This window comes from Corythoichthys intestinalis, chromosome 5 (genome assembly GCF_030265065.1).
Source record: "Corythoichthys intestinalis isolate RoL2023-P3 chromosome 5, ASM3026506v1, whole genome shotgun sequence".
Lineage (NCBI taxonomy): Eukaryota > Metazoa > Chordata > Actinopteri > Syngnathiformes > Syngnathidae > Corythoichthys > Corythoichthys intestinalis.
The window spans coordinates 1,977,057-1,997,074 of record NC_080399.1 but is presented as its reverse complement, the minus strand read 5'-3'; the positions used below and the strand labels follow the sequence as shown (position 1 = coordinate 1,997,074).

Genomic DNA, 20,018 nt, shown 5'->3' with positions numbered 1-20,018 from the left:
CATCCATTCAAAAGTGAGATAATTTGCCGGATAACACTAAATGACATCTGGTACAAGCATTCATTAATTGTCATAACAGTGTCATGTCATAATTATGATTGTCTAACGACAGTATTATTGGGCCACTTTCAAATAAAGAGTTACCAAATACCATCTCTAGCAAAAAATGAAACTGAAACAGTAACTGAAGAAATAATTTGCAGAGAACATAAATTTTGATTTGTTATTTACATCTGTAGTGCTGAAATGCATGCTAGGAGGCATGTTGGACAACAACAGTGTTGACAGCAGGTGGAGCAGTGATGGGCAAATTAAGCTTCTCGAAGCAATGAAGCTTTTCAGCCCATTGGTTCAAAGCTTCATGGTGGTCCATTTGGTCTTATGACAGTCTTACGGTGCCGCTGTCAAATAAAGTGTTACCGGTTACTATCTTTTGGTGTAAATATTCCATAATACAATGTGGAGTGCTGCGGCCCTATAGTCCAGTGTGGCTTATCTGTGAACAAATGTTATTTTTGTGTCAAATTTGGTGGGTGCGGCTTATAGTCAGGTGCGCCTTATAGTCCAAAAATTATGGTACTTAACTAACCTTTTTGTTTATCATGTTTCAGTACAAATGCTAATGTAACAATTAGCTGTTGACTCCCTAGCATGACAGAAATACTTAATATAGAGGTAAAGTACTTGAGTTTTTGGGGTATAAAAATCATTAATTCCCAACAAATATGAGTAAATATTTATCTAGCCCCTTATGTTTAGCTTGTTTAAATAGTAACTAGCTGTATTGACTTGTTAGCATGACAAAAATACTTACCATAATATAGAAGCAGAGTAGTTGAGTTTTTGGGGTATAAAATCATCAATTCCCCAAAAATATGAGTAAATAGCCTACTTAGCTTGCCCCTTTTGTTTAGAATGTTTTTTTAATAGCAACTAGCTGTTTTGACTCCTTAGCATGACAAAAATACTTCATATAGATTCACAGTAGTTGAGTTTTGGGGGTATAAAATCATTAATTCCCATCAGACATTGATAAATACTTAGCTAGCCCCTTCTGTTTAGCATGTTTATATAGTAACTAGCTGTTTGGACTTCTTAGCATGACAAAAATACTTAATATAGAGGCACAGTAGTTAGGTTTTTGGGGTATAAAATCATTAATTCCCAACAAATAAGAAAAAACACTTAGCTAGCCTTTTATGTTTAGCATCTTTATATAGCAACTAGATGTACTGACTTCTTAGCATGACAAAAATACTCAATATAGAGGCACAGTAGTTGAGTTTTTTTAAGTAAAAAATCAGTCACTCCCTACAAATATGAGTAAATACTTAGCTAGCCCCTTTTGTGTAGAATCTTTTTTATAACAACTAGCTGTTTTCACTTCTTAGTATGACAAAAATACGCAATATCAAGGTACAGTAGTTGAATTTTGGGGTTATAAAATAATTCATTCCCAGCTAACATGAGTAAATACTTAGCTAGCTCCTTTTGTTTAGCATATTTTTATTGCAACTAGCTGTTTTGACTTTTTAGCACGACAAAAATACCTAATATCGAGGCATAGTAGTTGAGTTTTTGGGGTGAAAAATCAATAATTCCTGACAGGCATGAGTAAATTAAGTACTTAGCAATTTTGTTTATCACGTTTCAATACAAATGCTAATGTGATAACTAGCTGTTGACTCCTCAGCATGACATACAGTGGGGAGAACAAGTATTTGATACACTGCCACTGGGAAAACCCATTGGCAGTGTATCAAATACTTGTTCTCCCCACTGTAAATACTTAATGTAGATGCACAGTAGTAGAGTTTTTGGGGTATAAAATAATTAATTCCCAATAGAAACACTCAACTATTTTTTTTGTTCAGTGTGTTTCAATACAAATGCTAATGTAGCAACTAGTTGTTTTTACTCAACATGACAAAAATACTTAATGCAGAGGTACAGTAGTTGAGTGTTTAGGGTATGAAATAATTAATTTCTAACAGACATTAAAAAAATAAAAAAAAAACATAGCTAGCCCCTTTTGTTTAGCATGCTTATATAGCTACTAGCTGTTTTGACTCTTTAGCATTGACATTCATACTTAATATAGAGGTACAGTAGTTAATTTTTTGGGGTAAAAAAATCATGAATTCCCAACAGACATGAATAAATACTTAGCTAGCCCCCTTTTGTTTAGCATGTTGATACAGAACTTAGCCGTTTTGACTCCTTAGCAAGAAATAAATACTTAATATAGAGGTAGACTGGTTGAGTTTTTAGGGTATAAAATCCTGAATTCCCAACAGACATGAATAAATACTGAGCTAGCCTCTTATGTTTAGCATGTTTTTTTATAGCAACCAACTGTTTTGACTCCTTAGCATAGCAAAAACAGTTCTTGTAAAGGTAACTTTGACATGAGAGGAAGGCAACATGATATGCCAACATGTGTTTTGTTGGATGTACCACAGTCCCCTCATAAAGGGCAAACCAGCCTCGAATAATGACTCGAGTAGCTGAGCCGGAATAAATTGGGAATTTTGGCCTTTCATTAGAGGCATTGTCAGGCATTGTCCATTATTCTTTCACTTGCAATTAGGCAAGTGTACATCATTGTTGGAGTTGTGGGATTTATTCATGTATGTAAGGTTTGCAGGAAGTCCTTTTCAAAATGGGTGTGATCGTTTATGTCAGTGGTTTATGGTCTCAAAGTCTACACAGGAGTGGAAAGATGTTTATGGTTGTTGTAAAAGTCACGGAGAAGCAGTGAATGTAAATGACCTTTGGCAAACTCTGCCTTCTAAACGGCCATCGACCAATTATACGTCCTAGTAGTGCGATACGATTTGCGATACAAACTGTTTCGATGCCTATGGCGGTCCATGGCAACTATTGGGGGTATTTGGGGGGTGTTTCAGGTCTATGGCCGTTGATTTTCAGCTGATTTGGGGGCATTTGTTGCTCACTTCCTGTTAATTTTGGGGTATTCATGAGTCACTTCCTGTTGTTTTAGGGTGACAGAACGGGAGAGACTCAGGAATCGCCCCAACTGAATCGGGAGCGACTCAAACTGAACAGGAAGTGACCTGTAAATGCCCTAAAATGAACAGAAAGTGACCTGTAAATGCCCCGAAAATCGGAAAGACTGGCCGCGAATGCTCTGGTTTCGAATGAATCATTCCAAGTTTAAACGGATTGGACGTCTATGGCGGTCAATGGCAATCAATGAAGTTCATTTTGGGGAATTTCAGGTCATTTGCTCTGAATTTTCAGTCGGTTCCATTTGATTTTGGGGACATTTTTTGGGGTTAATTAGTTTATTTTGGTCACTTTCTGTTGTTTTTAGGTCATTTCTCGGTGACTTCATGTGTATTTTGCTTACTTTTGGTTGATTCAGGAGCTTTTGCAGGTGATTTTACTGTGATTTTGGGTCATTTTTGGGTTACTTTGTTTATTTTGGTCGCTTCCTGATGATTTTTTTTGTCATTTCTGGGTGACTTCCTGTTTGTTTTGGTTACTTTCTGTTGAATCAGGAACAATTTTGGGTAACCCCCTGTTGTTTTTGGATCATTTTTGGGTAGCTTTCCTGTTCATATTGATCAATTCTTATTGATTTCGGATCATTTCATTTCATGACTTACTGTGTAATTTGTTTACTTTCTGTTGATTCAGGAACATTTCTGTGTCACTTCCTGTTGATTTTGTGTCGTTTTTGGGTGACTTTTTTTTTTTGTGGTCACTTTCTGTTTACTCTATGTCACTTTTGAGTGACCTCCTGTGAATTTCGGGTAGCTTCTTATTTATTTTGGTCACTTCCTGTTGAATTTAGGTCATTTCTGGGTCACTTCCTGTTGATTTTGGGTCATTTTTGGGTTACTTTGTTTATTTTGATTCCTCTTTGTTCATTCTAGGTCATTTCTGGGTGACTTCCTGTTTGTTTTGGTTACTTTTTGTTGATTCAGGAACAATTTTGGGCAACCCCCTGTTGTCTTTGGATGATTTTTGTTCGTATTTATCAATTCGTATTGATTTTGGATTATTTCTGGCTGACTTCTGTGTAATTTGTTTACTTTCTGTTGATTCAGGAACATTTTTGTGTCACTTCCTGTTGATTTTGTGTCATTTTTGGGTTACTTTGTTTTTGTTTTTGGTCACTTCCTGTTTACTCTATGTCGTTTTTGGGTGACTTCCTGTGAATTTTGGGTAGCTTCCTGTTTATTTTGGTCACTTTCTGTTGATTTTAGGTAATTTCTGGGTCACTTCCTGTTGATTTTGAGTCATTTTTGGGTTACTTTGTTTATTTTGATCCCTCTTTGTTCATTCTGAATTTTGGGTAGCTTCCTGTTTATTTTGGTTACTTTCTGTTGATTTTAGGTCATTTCTGGGCAACTTCCTATAAATTGTGATCAAATCCTGATGATTTTGGGTCATTTTTGGGTGACTTCCTGTGTATTTTGGTTACTTTCTGTTGATTCAAGAACATTTCTGGGTCATTTCCTGTTGATTTTGAGTTATTTTTGGGTTACTTTGTTTATTTTGGTCTCTTCCTGTTGATTTTAGGTAATTTCTGGGTAACTTCCTGTTTATTTTGGTTGATTCCTTTTGATTTTGGATCATTTCTGGGTGACTTCTATTGCATTTTGGATACATTCTGTTCATTCTGGAAAATTTCTGGGTCACTTCCTGTGGATTTTGAGTCATGTTTGGGTTACTTTGTTTATTTAGGTGGCTTCTGTCTATTTTAGGTCATTTCTGGGTACCTTCCTGTTTATTTTAGTTACTTACTGTTGATTCAGGAACTTTTCCAGGTCACTTACTTTTGATTTTGGGTCATTTTTGGTTTCCTCTGTTTGTTTTGGTCGCTTCCTGTTCATTTTAGGTCATTTCTGGGTAACTTCCGGTTTATTTTGGTTAATTCCTTTTGATTTTAGATAATTTCTGGGTCACTTCCTGTGGATTTTGGGTCATTTTTAGGTTACCTTGTTTATTTTGGTCACTTGTTTATACTAGGTTATTACTCGGTGACTTCCTGTGTATTTTGGTTGCTTTCTATTGATTCAGAATTATTTCTGGGTCACTTCCTATTGATTTTGAGTCATTTTTTGTTAGCTTCCTGTTCATTTTGGTCACTTCATTTTTACTCTAGGTCATTTCTGGGTCACTTCCTGTTGATTTTGGGTTACTTTAGTTATTTTGGTCACTACCTGTTGATTTTGGATCATTTCTGGCTGACTTCCTGTGTAATTTGCTAACTTTCTGTTGATTCAGGAACATTTCTGGCTCACTTCCATTTCATTTTGGGTCATTTTTGGGCAACTTTGTTTATTTTGGTCACTTCATATTGACCTTTGGTCATTTCTGCGTGATATCCTGTGTATTTGGGTTACTTCCTGGTTATTATAGGTAATTTTGGGGTTACTTCCTGTGTATTTTGGTTACTTTCTGTTGATTTTCGGTCATTTCTGGATTGCTTCCGTTCGATTTTGGGTCATTTTGGGTTGCTTTGTTTATTATGGTCACTTCCGGTTGATTTTAGGTCATTTCTGGGTTGCTCCCAGTTTATAATGTTTACTTTTTGTTGATTCAGGAACATTTCTGGGTCACTTCCTCTTTATTTTAGTTACTTTCTGTGGATTTTAGGTCATTTCTTGGTCACTGTATTGAATTTGGGCCATTTTGGGGTTACTTTTATTTTGGTCACTTCCTGTTGAATTTAGGTCATTTTTGGGTCACTTCCTCTTTGTTTTTGGTTACTTTTTGTTGATTTAGGAACATTTCTGGGTCACTTCCTGTTTATTTTGGCTCCTTTCATTTTATTCAGGCACATTTCCGGGTTACTTCTGGTTGATTTTGGTTTATTTTGTTTATTTTAGTCACTTCCTATTGATCTTAGCTTACTTTTGGGTGACTTCCCATTGAATTCAGTACATTGCCAAATTACTTTGTATTGATTTTGGGACATTTTTGGATTTATTTTGTTTACTTTGGTCACTTCCTGTTGATTTTTAGGCCCTTTCTGGGTGACTTCCTGTTTCCTTTTGGTCACTTCCTAGTGATTTTAGGTCATTTCTGGGTTACCTCCTGTTTGTTTTGGTTACTTTATGTTGATTCAGGAACATTTCTGGATCACTTCCTGTTTATTTTGGTTACTTTCTGTTGATTTTAGGTCATTTCTTGGACACTGGGTTAAATTTGGGTCATTTTGGGCAACTTTTTATATTTTGGTCACTTCCTGTAGAATTTACGTCATTTCTGGGTGACCTCCTGTTTGTTTTTGGTTACTTTTTGTTGATTTGGGAACATTTCTGGGTCACTTCCTGTTTATTTTGGTTCCTTTTACCTGATTCAGGAACACTTCCGGGTTACTTCTGTTTAATTTTGGCTTATTTTGTTTATTTTAGTCACTTCCGGTTGATTTTAGCTTACTTTTGGGTGACTTCCCGTTGATTTCAGGACATTGCCAAATCACTTTGTATTGATTTTGGAACATTTTTGGATTTATTTTGTTTACTTTGGTCACTTCCTGTTGATTTTTAGGTCCTTTCTGGGTGACTTCCTGTTTCCTTTTGGTCACTTCCTATTGATTTTGGATCATTTGTGGCGGATTTGGTTTATTTTGGCCACTTCCTGTTGATTTTAAGTGATTTGGGGGTGACTCCCTGTTTATTTTGGTTACTTTCTGTTGATTTTAGGTAATTTCTTGGTCACTGGGTTGAATTTGGGTCATTTTGGGGTTACTTTGTTTATTTTAATCCCTCTTTGTCCATTCTAGGTCATTTCTGGGTGACTTCCTGTTTGTTTTTGGTTACTTTTTGTTGATTTAGGAACATTTCTAGTAACCAAAATAAACAGGAAGTCACCCAGAAATGACCTAGAATGGACAAAGAGGGATTAAAATAAACAAAGTAACCCCAAAATGACCCAAAATCAACAGAAGGTGACCAAGAAATTACCTAAAATCAACAGGAAGTGACCAAAATAAACAGGAAGTTATCCAGAAATGACCTAAAATGAACAGGAAGTGACCAAAATAAACAGGAAGTTATCCAGAAATGACCTAAAATGAACAGGAAGCGACCAAAATAAACAGAGGAACCCAAAAATGACCCAAAATCAAAAGTAAGTGACCTGGAAAAGTTCCTGAATCAACAGTAAGTAACCAAAATAAACAGGAAGCTACCCAGAAATTACCTAAAATCAACAGAAGCCACCAAAATAAACAAAGTAACCCAAAAATGACTCAAAATCAACAGGAAGTGACCCAGAAATTTTCCTGTATGAACAGAAAGTATCCAAAATGCAATGGAAGTCACCCAGAAATTATCTAAAATCAATAGGAATTAACCAAAATAAACAAGAAGTTACCCAGAAATTACCTAAAATCAACAGGAAGAGACTAAAATAAACAAAGTAACCCAAAAATGACTCAAAATCAACAGGAAATGACCCAGAAATGTTCTTGAATCAACAGAAAGTAACCAAAATACACAGCAAGTCACCCAAAAATGACCCAAAATCATCAGGATTTGATCACAATAAATAGGAAGTTGCCCAGAAATGACCTAAAATCAACAGAAAGCAACCAAAACAAACAGAAGTCACCCAGAAATGACCTAGAATGAACAAAGAGGGATCAAAATAAACAAAGTAACCCAAAAATGAGCCAAAATCAACAGGAAGTGACCCAGAAATGTTCTTGAATCAACCAAAAGTAACCAAAATACACATGAAGTCACCCAGAAATAACAAAAAAAATCAACAGGAAGCGACCAAAATAAAAAAAGTAACCCAAAAATGACCCAAAATCAACAGTAAATCACCCGCAAAAGCTCCTGAATCAACCAAAAGTAACCAAAACACACATGAAGTCACTGAGAAATGACCTAAAATCAACAGAAAGTGACCGAAATAAACAAATTAACCCCAAAAAATGTCCCCAAAATCAAATGGATGACTTCCAGTTCCTTTTGGTCACGTCCAAATTTATTTTGGATCATTTCTGGATGTCTTCCTGTTCATTTTGGTCACTCCATGTTGATTTTTTTTGGTCATATCTGTATCACCGTTTTGATATTCTGTCACACCCTTAGCCCTTAAGATGTAAGATGACACTCCTGACCTTCCTCTTTCATCCTCCACTGCCGCACCGCTATTATTCCATCGCCGTGGTTTGGCAGGACGGGAACACAAGAGGTCTCGTCGGAGTCATAAAATTGTAAAGGAGGAAATGTGTTATATCAGTGAATGGCCTAAACGATTTTTAAGAACCATCTTGCGACAGCTGAGTCGTCACAAGGTCTGCGCGACTTCGGACGGAGCTCCATTTGCAGCGATGGGCAATGTTTTGACTTGTTTTGCAGGTGGAGTTGCTGATCGAAAATGAGGCAGAAAAGGACTACTTGTACGATGTTCTTCGCATGTATCATCAGTGAGTCAATCGGTTTGAATTTTCTTCATTGTCATCAATGTGTTTGTTTTAAAATAGCAAATGCAATAAGGATGTTCGCTTTTTTGGGCTGTTTTCAAGGGCGGAGAGTAGGCAAAATAAACAGGAAGTCACCTAGATATGACTTAAAGAGCATATGACACCAGAAAGAAAGTCTTAAATGGCATTATTATGTGAATTAGAATCATATTTTGAGACGATTCGACTATATACAACAATTTAGCAAAGCGCAGATGACGAGAAATTAGTCTTTTAATCTGCCGGTTAGCCACGCCTACCATTATAGGGCTTTAGCGTCCCCAACAGGTGGATGACGTCAGCGGTAGACTAGGCTCATCGGTTTTACTGTTCAGCCCATTGAGGGGGAATTGTTCAGAACGAGGAAAACGCGACGAAGAGAGCCGCAAAATGTCATTGTTTCAGTCTCTCTACTCCCAATATTTTTACAGGATATTCTTTTTATCCAAGTATTTTTCCCCAATAGCTATATAAATGGCTTGAGAAGGACCAGTCAGCCCGTCGAGGGGGAACTATTCACAATGAGGAAAACGCGACGAAGAGAGCGGCAAAATGTCATCGTTTCTGTCTCTTTACTTCAATATTTTTACAGGATATTCTTTTTACCCAAGTACTTTCACCAATTGCTAAATAAATGGCATGGTCATGACAAATAACAATCTTGTGCTAAATGGAATATAAAATAATAAAAATCCATTTATTCAAGACGACATGGCAAAATTACTCCATAATGGTCAAAACAGTCGACTTCACCTTTACTGTCACACCTCCCGAACGATATTTTATGACACCTAAATCGGACATATGTCATTTCCCTTCCCCGGCTTCGGAGAATGTAAACAGACCAGAAGGAGTGACAGCTAGCCGACATGCTAACCCGAACCGAGGGATGTTTCAAAGTCTTCGAAGTGGAAAATCACACATAACTAGCCTGGATTATTTGACATGACGACCCGGTTGTCGAGTTTCTTTGCGGATCGGCAAACCGCCCGGCAGAGAGCAATTTAGAGTTCGTTCCCTGGAGGAGGGTGGCTGGAGTTGTTGTGCAGCTAACGTGCTAACAGCTAACTGCTAATGAGCATGAGGATAGCTTTTTACATGCCTATCAATGATCAAACGTAAGTAGTCCTTTATTTAAAGGAATTTTATAGTGTTTACTTTGTAATCACTGTATTCGTATTTGACATAATACAAAACAAGATGTTTACTCACTTCCTCGTAAGTCCAATGATCCCACAGTAAATATCCACGGTGAATGGGAACCTTTTGAAACTCCAAAAAGGCGCATACGCCTCTCCCGCATACAGAATGATTTTTCTGCAGCCGTTTGGCTGGCGTGATGCAAAAAATAAAAGTATTAATCCGCAAAATCAGCTGAATCCTTCGTCCTCATACACAACAGTACACTGTAAAGTGAAGAGAACGTCTTCTACCGTACACGTCACAGCGCCCTCCTCCTCAATGCCAGAAGTCACTCATTTTCATGGCGCGGGATTCAAAAAACTAAATAAATATAGCGATCGCTTCCACACACATCCAAGCGGTCCATATCATTCAGGGGCATAAAATACCGCAAGTATTATGAAATAAACATGCTTTTTCGTGTCACAGGCACTTTAAAATCAACAGGAAGTGACCTGGAAAAGTTCCTGAATCAACAAAAAGTAACCAAAATACACAGGTACTCACCCGTAACTGACCCAAAATCAACAAGAAATGACAAAAATAAACATGAAGTGACCCAGAAATGACCGAAAAGCAACAGGAAGTCGCCAAATAAACAAAGCCACCCAAAAATGATCAAAAATCAACAGAAAGTGAATAAAATAAATAGAAAAGGCACCTGGAAGTCACGTCAAATCAACAGGAAGTGACCCAAATCAACAACATAACCCTTAGATGATCCAAAATCAACAGGAAGTTAACAAAATAAAGTCACCCAGAAATGGAAGTGACCTGGAAAAGCCCCAAAACGAAAAGAAAGTGACCGAAAATCAACAGGAAGTGACCTGAAAATGTTCCTGAATCAACAGGAGGTAACAAAAATAAACAGAAAGTCACCTATAACTGACCCGAAATCAACAGGAAATGACAAAAATAAACAGGAAGTGACCCAGAAATGACCTAAAAGCAACAGGAAGTCGCCAAATAAACAAAGCCACCCAAAAATGATCAAAAATCAACAGAAAGGGACTAAAATAAATTGAAAAGTCACCCGGAAGTCACGTCAAATCAACAGGAAGTGACCAAAATCAACAAAATAACCCTTAGATGATCCAAAATCAACAGGAAGTCAACAAAATAAAGTCACCCAGAAATGAAAGTGACCTGTAAAAGCCCCAAAACGAAAAAAAAGTGACCGAAAATCAACAGGAAGTGACCTGAAAAAGTTCCTGAATCAACAAAAAGTAACCAAAATACACAGGTACTCACCCGTAACTGACCCAAAATCAACAAGAAATGACAAAAATAAACAGGAAGTGACCCAGAAATGACCTAAAAGCAACAGGAAGTCGCCAAATAAACAAAGCCACCCAAAAATGATCGAAAATCAACAAAGTGACTAAAATAAATAGAAAAGTCACCCGTAACTGACCCAAAATCAACAGGAAATGACAAAAATAAACAGGAAGTGACCCAGAAATGACCTAAAAGCAACAGAAAGTCAACAAAATAAAGTCACCCAGAAACGGAAGTGACCTGGAAAAGCCCCAAAACGAAAAGTGACCGAAAATCAACAGGAAGTGACCTGAAAAAGTTCCTGAATCGACAAAAATTAACCAAAATACACAGGAAGTCACCCGTAACTGACCCAAAATCAACAGGAAATGACAAAAATAAACAGGAAGTGACCCAGAAATGACCTAAAAGCAACAGAAAGTCAACAAAATAAAGTCACCCAGAAACGGAAGTGACCTGGAAAAGCCCCAAAACGAAAAGTGACCGAAAATCAACAGGAAGTGACCTGAAAAAGTTCCTGAATCGACAAAAATGAACCAAAATACACAGGAAGTCACCCGTAACTGACCCAAAATCAACAGGAAATGACAAAAATAAACAGGAAGTGACCCAGAAATGACCTAAAAGCAACAGGAAGTCGCCAAATAAACAAAGCCACCCAAAATGATCGAAAATCAACAGAAAGGGACTAAAATAAATAGAAAAGTCACCTGGAAGTCACTTCAAATCAACAGGAAGTGACCAAAATCAACAAAATAACCCTTAGATGATCCAAAATCAACAGGAAGTCAACAAAATAAAGTCACCCAGGAATGGAAGTGACCTGGAAAATTCCCAAAAGGAAAAGGAAGTGACGCAAAATCAACAGGAAATCACCAAAACAAACAGATAATCACCCAAAAATCACTTTCAATCAACAAGAACAGACCAAAACCACCCAAAATCAACAGAAAATAACCCCTAAATGATCTAGAATTTATAGGAACTGACCAAAATAAACCCAGATATGATCTAAAATCAACAGGAAGTGACTGAAAATCAACAGTGAATGATGAAAAAGCTTGTTTTTTAGTTAGTTGCATTGTAGAATATCCTAGAATGAGTTGAAAATTGTTAAGTTTGTGAATTGTGAAGGTTAAGCCGCTTATCAGTTTCCACTGCGCCTTTGACAAGCCTGGCCAATTTTTCACAAAGGCCTGTCGTCTTCATCTTCCAAGCAATTATAAAATGGCTACAATGGATCAATAATTCAAAGCGCTTTTGTACGGCCCTCTTTTATTTTTAATGGCGTCAATTGGACCAAGAATGGGATTTGTTTTTTTGTTTTGGTGGTGAAATGAAGCGACTTGTTCCGTTCTTCTAGCTACTCGTTGGCACGGCAGAACATTTCCAAGCTGAGCTAAGAAGAAAAGTCAAGATTTTATACTTTTGTTGTCACTTCCTGTGTATTTTGGGCCATTCCTGTTGACTTTAGGGTCGCATCCTGTTTATTTTGGGGTGTTTCCGGGTCACTTCCCTTTGATTCCAGGTCCCTTTTTGTTGATTTTGGGTCACTTTCTAGACATTTTGGGAGGTCACTTCCAGTACATTCTAGATCATTTCCTGTCACCTGATCAACCCAGAAATAGAAAATCAACAGGAAATTACCGAAATAAACAGGACGTCCCCCAGAAATCAACCACCATCAAGGAGATTTGGTCAAAATAAACAGGAAGTTGCCCAAGAAATGACCTATATTTAACATGAAGTGAACAAAAATGAACAGGAAGTCACCCCAAAATGATCCAAAATCAATAGGAAATGATCAATGTAAACAAGAAGCTACCCAAAATTGACACAAAGTCAACAGGAAATGACCCATAAACGTTCCTGAATCAAAATGACGTAACCAAAATCAACAGGAAGTAAAACCCGAAATCACTTAAAATCAACATTAAGTGACCAAATTAAACAGGAAGTCACCCAGGAATTACTTAAAATCAACAGGAAGTGCCTGAAATAAACAAAGTAAACCAAAAAATACCCTAAATCAACAGGAAATGACCAAAATAAACAACCCAGAACTGACCAAAAAACAGGAAGTGACCCAGAAAAGTTCCTGAAGCAACTGAAAATAACCATAATCAACAGGAAGTCACCCAGAAATGACCTATAAGCAACAGGAAGTGGCTGAAATAAAAAGGAAATCACCCGTAAATAACCCAAAATCAACAGGAAGTGATCTGAAAATGTTCCTGAATCAACAGGAGGTAACAAAAATAAACAGAAAGTCACCCAGGAATGACCTAAAATCAACAGGAAGTGACCAAAATAAACAGGAAGTCACCCAGGAATGACTTAAAATCAACAGGAAGTGACCAAAACAAATAATTTTCACCCAGAAATGACCTAAAATCAACATGAAATGACCAAAATAAACAGGAAGTCACCCAGGAATCACGTAAAATCAATAGGAAGAGACCAAAATGTCCAAAATCAACCCAAAAATGACCAAAAATCAACATGAAGTGACTTGGAAATGTCCCTGAATCAACAGGAAGTCACCTAGAAAAGGACCTAAAATCAAGAGGAAGTGACCAACATAAACAAATTAAACCAGAAATGAGCCTAAATCAATTGGTAGTGACCAAAATAAACAGGAAGTCACCCAGAAATCACCTATAAGCAACAGGAAGTGGCTGAAATAAAAAGGAAATCACCCAGAAATAACCAGAAATCAACAGGAAGTGACCTGAAAATGTTCCTGAATCAACAGGAGGTAACAAAAATAAACAGAAGGTCACCCAGGAATGACCTAAAATCAACAGGAAGTGACCAAAATAAACAAAGTAAACCCAAAATGACCCCCAAATCAACAGGAAATGACCAAAGTAAACAGGAAGTCACCCAGGAATGACTTAAAATCAACAGGAAGTGACCAAAACAAACAATTGAAGCCAGAAATGACCTAAAATCAACAGGAAGTGACCGAAATAAACAAAGTTAGCAAAAAATGACCGCAAATCAACAGGCAATGGCCAAAATAAACAGGAAGTCACCCAGGAATCACGTAAAATCAACAGGAAGGGACCAAAATGTCCAAAATCAACCCAAAAATGACCAAAAATCAACATGAAGTGACTTGGAAATGTCCCTGAATCAACAGGAAGTCACCTAGAAATGACCTAAAATCAAGAGGAAGTGACCAACATAATCAAATTAAACCAGAAATGATCCGAAATGAATTGGTAGTGACCAAAATAAACAGGAAGTCACCCAGAAATCACCTATAATCAACAGGAAGTAACCAAAATGAACAGGAAGTCACCCAGAAATGAGCTATAAGCAACAGGAAGTGGCTGAAATAAAAAGGACGTTTCCCGTAAATAACCCGAAATCAACAGGAAGTGACCTGAAAATGTTCCTGAATCAACAGGAGGTAACAAAAATAAACAGAAAGTCACCCAGAAATGACCTAAAATCAACAGGGAGTGACCAAAATAAACAAAGTAAACCAAGAATGACCCCCAAAACAACAGGAAATGACCAAAATAAACAGGAAGTTACCCAGGAATTACATAAAATCAACAGGAAGTGACAAAAATAAACAATTGAAGCCAGAAATGACCTAAAATCAACAGGAAGTGACCGAAATGTCCAAAATCAACCCAAAAATCAGCATGAAGTGTCTTGGAAATGTCCCTGAATCAACAGGAAGTCACCTAGAAATGACCTGGAATCAAGAGGGAGTGACCAACATAAACAAATTAGACCACAAATAATCCAAAATGAATTGGTAGTGACCAAAATAAACAGGAAGTCACCCAGATCACCTATAATCAACAGGAAGTAACCAAAATAAACAGGAAGTCACCCAGAAATGACCTATAAGCAACAGGAAGTGGCTGAAATGTCCAAAATCAACCCAAAAATGACCAAAAACCAACATGAAGTGACTTGGAAATGTCCCTGAATCAACAGGAAGTCACCTAGAAATGACTTAAAATCAAGAGGAAGTGACCAACATAAACAAATTAAACCAGAAATGATCCACAATTAATTGGTAGTGACCAAAATAAACAGGAAGTCACCCAGAAATCACCTATAATCAACAGTGTGTGAGTGACCAAAATAAACAAAGTAACCAAAAACGATCCATAGGAAGTGACCACTAAACGTTCCTGGATCGGCACAAATTCACCAAAATGAACAGGAAGTCACCTGTAATCGACCCAAAATCAACCGCAAATGACCAAAATAGATAATGTAACCGAAAAATGATCTAAAATCAACAGGAAGTCACCAAAATAAAGTCACCCAGAAATGGTAGTAAAAGCCCCAAAACGAAAAGAAAGTGACCGAAAATCAACAGGAAGTGACCTGGTAAAGTTCCTGAATCAACAAAAAGTAACCAAAATACACAGAAAGTCACCCGTAACTGACCCGAAATCAACAGGAAATGACAAAAATAAACAGGAAGTGACCCAGAAATGACCTTAAAGCAACAGGAAGTCGCCAAATAAACAAAGCCAACTAAAAATGATCGAAAATCAACAGAAAGTGACAAAAAATAAATAGAAAACTCACCCGGAAGTCACTTCAAATCAACAGGAAGTGACCAAAATCAACAAAATAACCCTTAAATGATCCAAAATCAACAGGAAGTCAACAAAATAAAGTCACCCAGAAATGGAGGTGACCTGGAAAAGTTCCTGAATCAACAAAAGTAACCAAAATACACAGGAAGTCACCCGTAACTGACCCAAAATCAACAGGAAATGATAAAATTAAACAGGAAGTGACCCAGAAATGACCTAAAAGCAACAGGAAGTCGCCAAATAAACAAAGCCACCCAAAAATGATTGAAAATCAACAGAAAGTGACTAAAATAAATAGAGGGGCACCCGGACGTCACTTCAAATCAACAGGAAGTGACCAAAATCAACAAAATAACCCTTAAATGATCCAAAATCAACAGGAAGTCAACAAAATAAAGTCACCCAGAAATGGAAGTCACCTGCAAAAGCCCCAAAACGAAAAGAAAATGACCGAAAATCAACAGGAAGTGACCTGAAAAAGTTCCTGAATCAACAAAAAGTTACCAAAATACACAGAAAGTCACCCGTAACTGACCCGAAATCAACAGGAAATGACAAAAATAAACAGGAAGTGACCCAGAAATGACCTAAAAGCAACAGGAAGTGGCCAAAATCAACAAAATAACGCTTAGATGATCCAAAATCAACAGGAAGTCAACAAAATAAAGTCACCCAGAAATGGAGGTGACCTGGAAAAGTTCCTGAATCAACAAAAAGTAACCAAAATACACAGAAAGTCACCCGTAACTGACCCAAAATCAACAGGAAATGACAAAAATAAACAGGAAGTGACGCAGAAATAACCTATAAGCAACAGGAAGTCGCCAAATAAACAAAGCCACCCAAAAATGATTGAAAATCAACAGAAAGTGACTCAAATAAATAGAAAAGTCAAAGCCAAAATCAACAGGAAGTCAACAAAATAAAGTCACAGGAAGTGACCTGGAAATGCTTGTGAATCAACAGAAAGTAACCAAAATTCACAGGAAGTCACCCGTAAATGACTCCCAAAATCAACAGGAAATGACCTAAAAAGCAACAAAGCAACCTAAAAAGATCTAAAATCAATAGGAAGTCACCAAAATAAGTCACCCAGACATGGAAGGAACCCGTAAATGCCCCAAAACGAAAAGGAAGTGACCAAAAATCAACAGGAAATGACCCGGTAATGTTCCTGAACCAACAGAACGTAACCAAAAATAGAAAATCAACAGGAGATAACCTGAAATTAACAGAAAAGTCACCCACAAAGAGCCGAATGAACAAAACTGACCCCTGTTAAGGTCTAAAAATCTGTAAAGGAGCCACTTTGATGACTAAAGCTAACTGTTTGCCGTCTCACAGATCCATGGACCTGCCCGTGCTGGTCGGCGACCTGAAGCTGGTCATCAACGAACCCAAGCGTTTGCCCCTTTTCGACGCCATCCGTCCGCTCATCCCTCTCAAACACCAGGTGGAGTACGACCTGCAAACTCCCAAGCGCTCCAGGTTAGTCCAAAATGTTCCTTTCTCCGCCGCCGTTCCCCCCTATTTTAAACTGTCACGTTCAGGAAGCTAAAAGAGGTGCGCTTGGATCGAACGCATCGCGACGGCCTGGGTCTGAGCGTCCGAGGCGGTCTGGAATTCGGCTGCGGTCTCTACATCTCGCAAATCGTCAAAGACGGACAAGCCGGAAACGTCGGTCTTCAGGTTTGCGGACGATCCACGCCAAAACGCCGGCTAGCTTTTCCCATCCCGTTTTGACTCGTAGGTCGGCGACGAGATCGTTCGCATCAACGGATATTCCATCTCTTCCTGCATACACGAGGAAGTCATCAGTTTGATCAAGACCAAGAAGATCGTCTCGCTCAAAGTTAGACGTGCGTAAATCCGACGCAGGAAAAGACGTTACGTTCGTTTATGTATGTTTGTTTTGTATTTTTTTTTTGTAGATGTGGGGATGATTCCTGTCAAAAGGTATGTTTTCTGTTTAATTTCAACATATAGTTTTAAAACCTAATTCATTGACAACGTTTTGGGTCATCAATTCATTGTTGCGTTAAAAATGATTGGTTTTTTTAAAAATTAAAAATAGGGAAAACATTGTAAAATTTTGTCATTGAAAAAAATGTTTTTGAAATCTGTTACAATTCAGCTTTATTTATGGCATTCCGTATAAAATATTCTTTTTTTTTTTTTTTTAAATAATTGTTAATATTTGTTGTTGTTGTTTTTAAAAAATATTACAAAGAGGGAAAATATTCAGATATAATATTAAGCCATTTCATTGAAAATATTCTAATTATATATTTTTGATTTTATTTTTTTCACACTTTTTATATTAAAAAAAGGTAAAATATTGTAAATTTTCTTTTCATTTTTTTGTCATTTAGATATTTTTACTCTTTTTATTTGTTTTTATTTTCTTCTTATTTTTTTAAAATTTTTAGTTAATTTAAATTAAAAAATGATGTTCCATAGAAAATATTATTTTTATATATTTTTATATTTTTATTATATATATAATTATTATTATTATTATATTATTTTTATTATATAGAATTATGTTTTCACATATTTTTACACATTCAAAAAGGGAAAATATTGTACATTTTCTTCTTATTTATTTTGTAATTTAGAAAATTATTTTCATATTTTTACTCTTTTTAATTATTTTATTTATTTACTTTTAGATTATATTGAAAAAGGGTGTTCCATAGAAAATATTCTCTTTTTTTTAATATATATTTTTATTGAATTATCATTATTTTACATTTTGTTTTACATATTCAAAACGGGAAAATATTGCAAATTTTCTTTTTATTTATTATGTAATTTAGAAAAATATTTGGATATTTTTACTCATTTTAATGATTTGTATTTTATTTTATTTATTTATATTAAAAAGGGCATGCCATAGAAAATATTCTTTATATATATTTTTTTCATTATTAATATTTTTTTTATTATTGTTTTTAAAAAATATCACAAAAAGGAAAATATTCTATTAATATATATATATATGTATAGATATATATAATTTTTTTTAAACAATTTTTTTATATTTAAAAAAATATGTAAAGTATAAGTACATTTATTTTATAATTTCGAAAAATATTTTGAAATATTTACTCTTTTTTTAAATTCAATTTTATTATTATTTTATTTATTTTTATTTTTATTTTATTTTTTTTATGTTAAAGGCCGTTCCATAGAAAATATTCTTTTTATATATTTTTATTGAATTACTATTAATTTACATTTTTTACACATTTAAAAAGGGGAAATATTGTGAATTTTCTTTATTTAGTAATTTAGAAAATATTTTGACTTTTTCACTCTTTTTAATCATTTTATTATTTTTTTTGTTTTTTAGATTATTTATATTAAAAAAGAGCATTCCATAAAAATATTTTTTTATATATTTTTATTGATTTTTTTTTTTTTTTAATCATTTTTTACACATTCAAAAAGGGAAACTATTGTGTATAGGCTTTATATATTTTGCAATTTACAATTTTTTTGACATTTAAAAAAAATCCTTTTTATGAGTCATTTCATATGAAATATTTTGTTTTTGTTGTTATCATTTTTGTATATTTTTTATAATTAAAAAGGGAAACCATATTAAGTATTTTGTAATGAAAAAAAAATTTTTTTTTAAATTTTTGTTCACAAATAATCTTTAAGCCATTTCATAGAAAATATTATATTTTTAATATATTTTTGTGATATCTTTTTCATATTAAATGGAAAATATTGTAAATATTCTCTTTATTTGATAATAAAAAATGATATTTTGTAAAATAATTGCACAATTCATGTTTTTTTAGCCATTTCACTAAAAATTATTTCCATTTTAATGTATGATTATTTTTAAGTAATTGTTTTAGATTAAAAAAAAAAAGGGGGCTGCAGTACATACTTTTTGTAGTTTTAATTTTTTCAATTAGAAAAAAATATATATATATTCTTGCAATGTACGATGAAAGCAAATGCTAATCTAATAAATATTTGTAATATTATATTATTATTTAAAATATTTATAAATTAATTTTGTAATCATTAAAATATTTTAAAAAACAAAATATTTTCTCACTTCTGTAGTTTAAGTAGATGCTTGTTTTTTTGGGTTTTTTTCCCCTTAATTTTAAGTATCTTTGTATAGTTATAAAATATGTAATTTTTCATATATAAAAAATTGTGCAGATTATCTTTTGTTGAGCCACTCACTCAGAAAAAAAATATTGTTATTATAATTTCTTTTTTTTTTTTAATTAAAGAAAAGGGGTGGGGGATCAGTAAACATTATTTTATATATTTTTTAAAAATATATAATTTAATGAAAGAGGATCTTTTTTCAAACATTAAAATCCATCAAAATTTACATTTAATATATTTTTATTTTCATGCATTTTTCGATATTAAAAAAAAAAAAAAAGGCAAAAATATACATTGATTTCTTTCGTTTTACATGAAAGCCAATGATTACTTTTGGAATGAATTGAAAATATCGCGCTTTTACTCTGAAAAACCAAAACTAATCG

At 34.9% G+C, this 20,018-nt stretch overlaps 1 protein-coding gene across 4 annotated transcripts in view; it reads left to right on the top strand.

Moving 5' to 3' along the window:
- ush1c (Usher syndrome 1C) overlaps positions 1–20,018 on the top strand; it is a 72,676-nt gene that overhangs the window by 3,145 nt on the left and 49,513 nt on the right. For 3 of the 4 annotated variants that reach the window (XM_057837367.1, XM_057837365.1, XM_057837368.1), the window contains exons 1-6: positions 8,161–8,287; positions 8,352–8,419; positions 16,837–16,980; positions 17,043–17,181; positions 17,243–17,351; positions 17,424–17,448. In XM_057837367.1, coding sequence (XP_057693350.1) covers positions 8,219–8,287; positions 8,352–8,419; positions 16,837–16,980; positions 17,043–17,181; positions 17,243–17,351; positions 17,424–17,448 — 554 coding nt within the window. In that variant the 5' untranslated portion in view covers positions 8,161–8,218. Of the gene's footprint in view, positions 1–8,160; positions 8,288–8,351; positions 8,420–16,836; positions 16,981–17,042; positions 17,182–17,242; positions 17,352–17,423; positions 17,449–20,018 lie in introns of those variants that run through there. The other variant, XM_057837366.1, reaches the window with a different exon arrangement.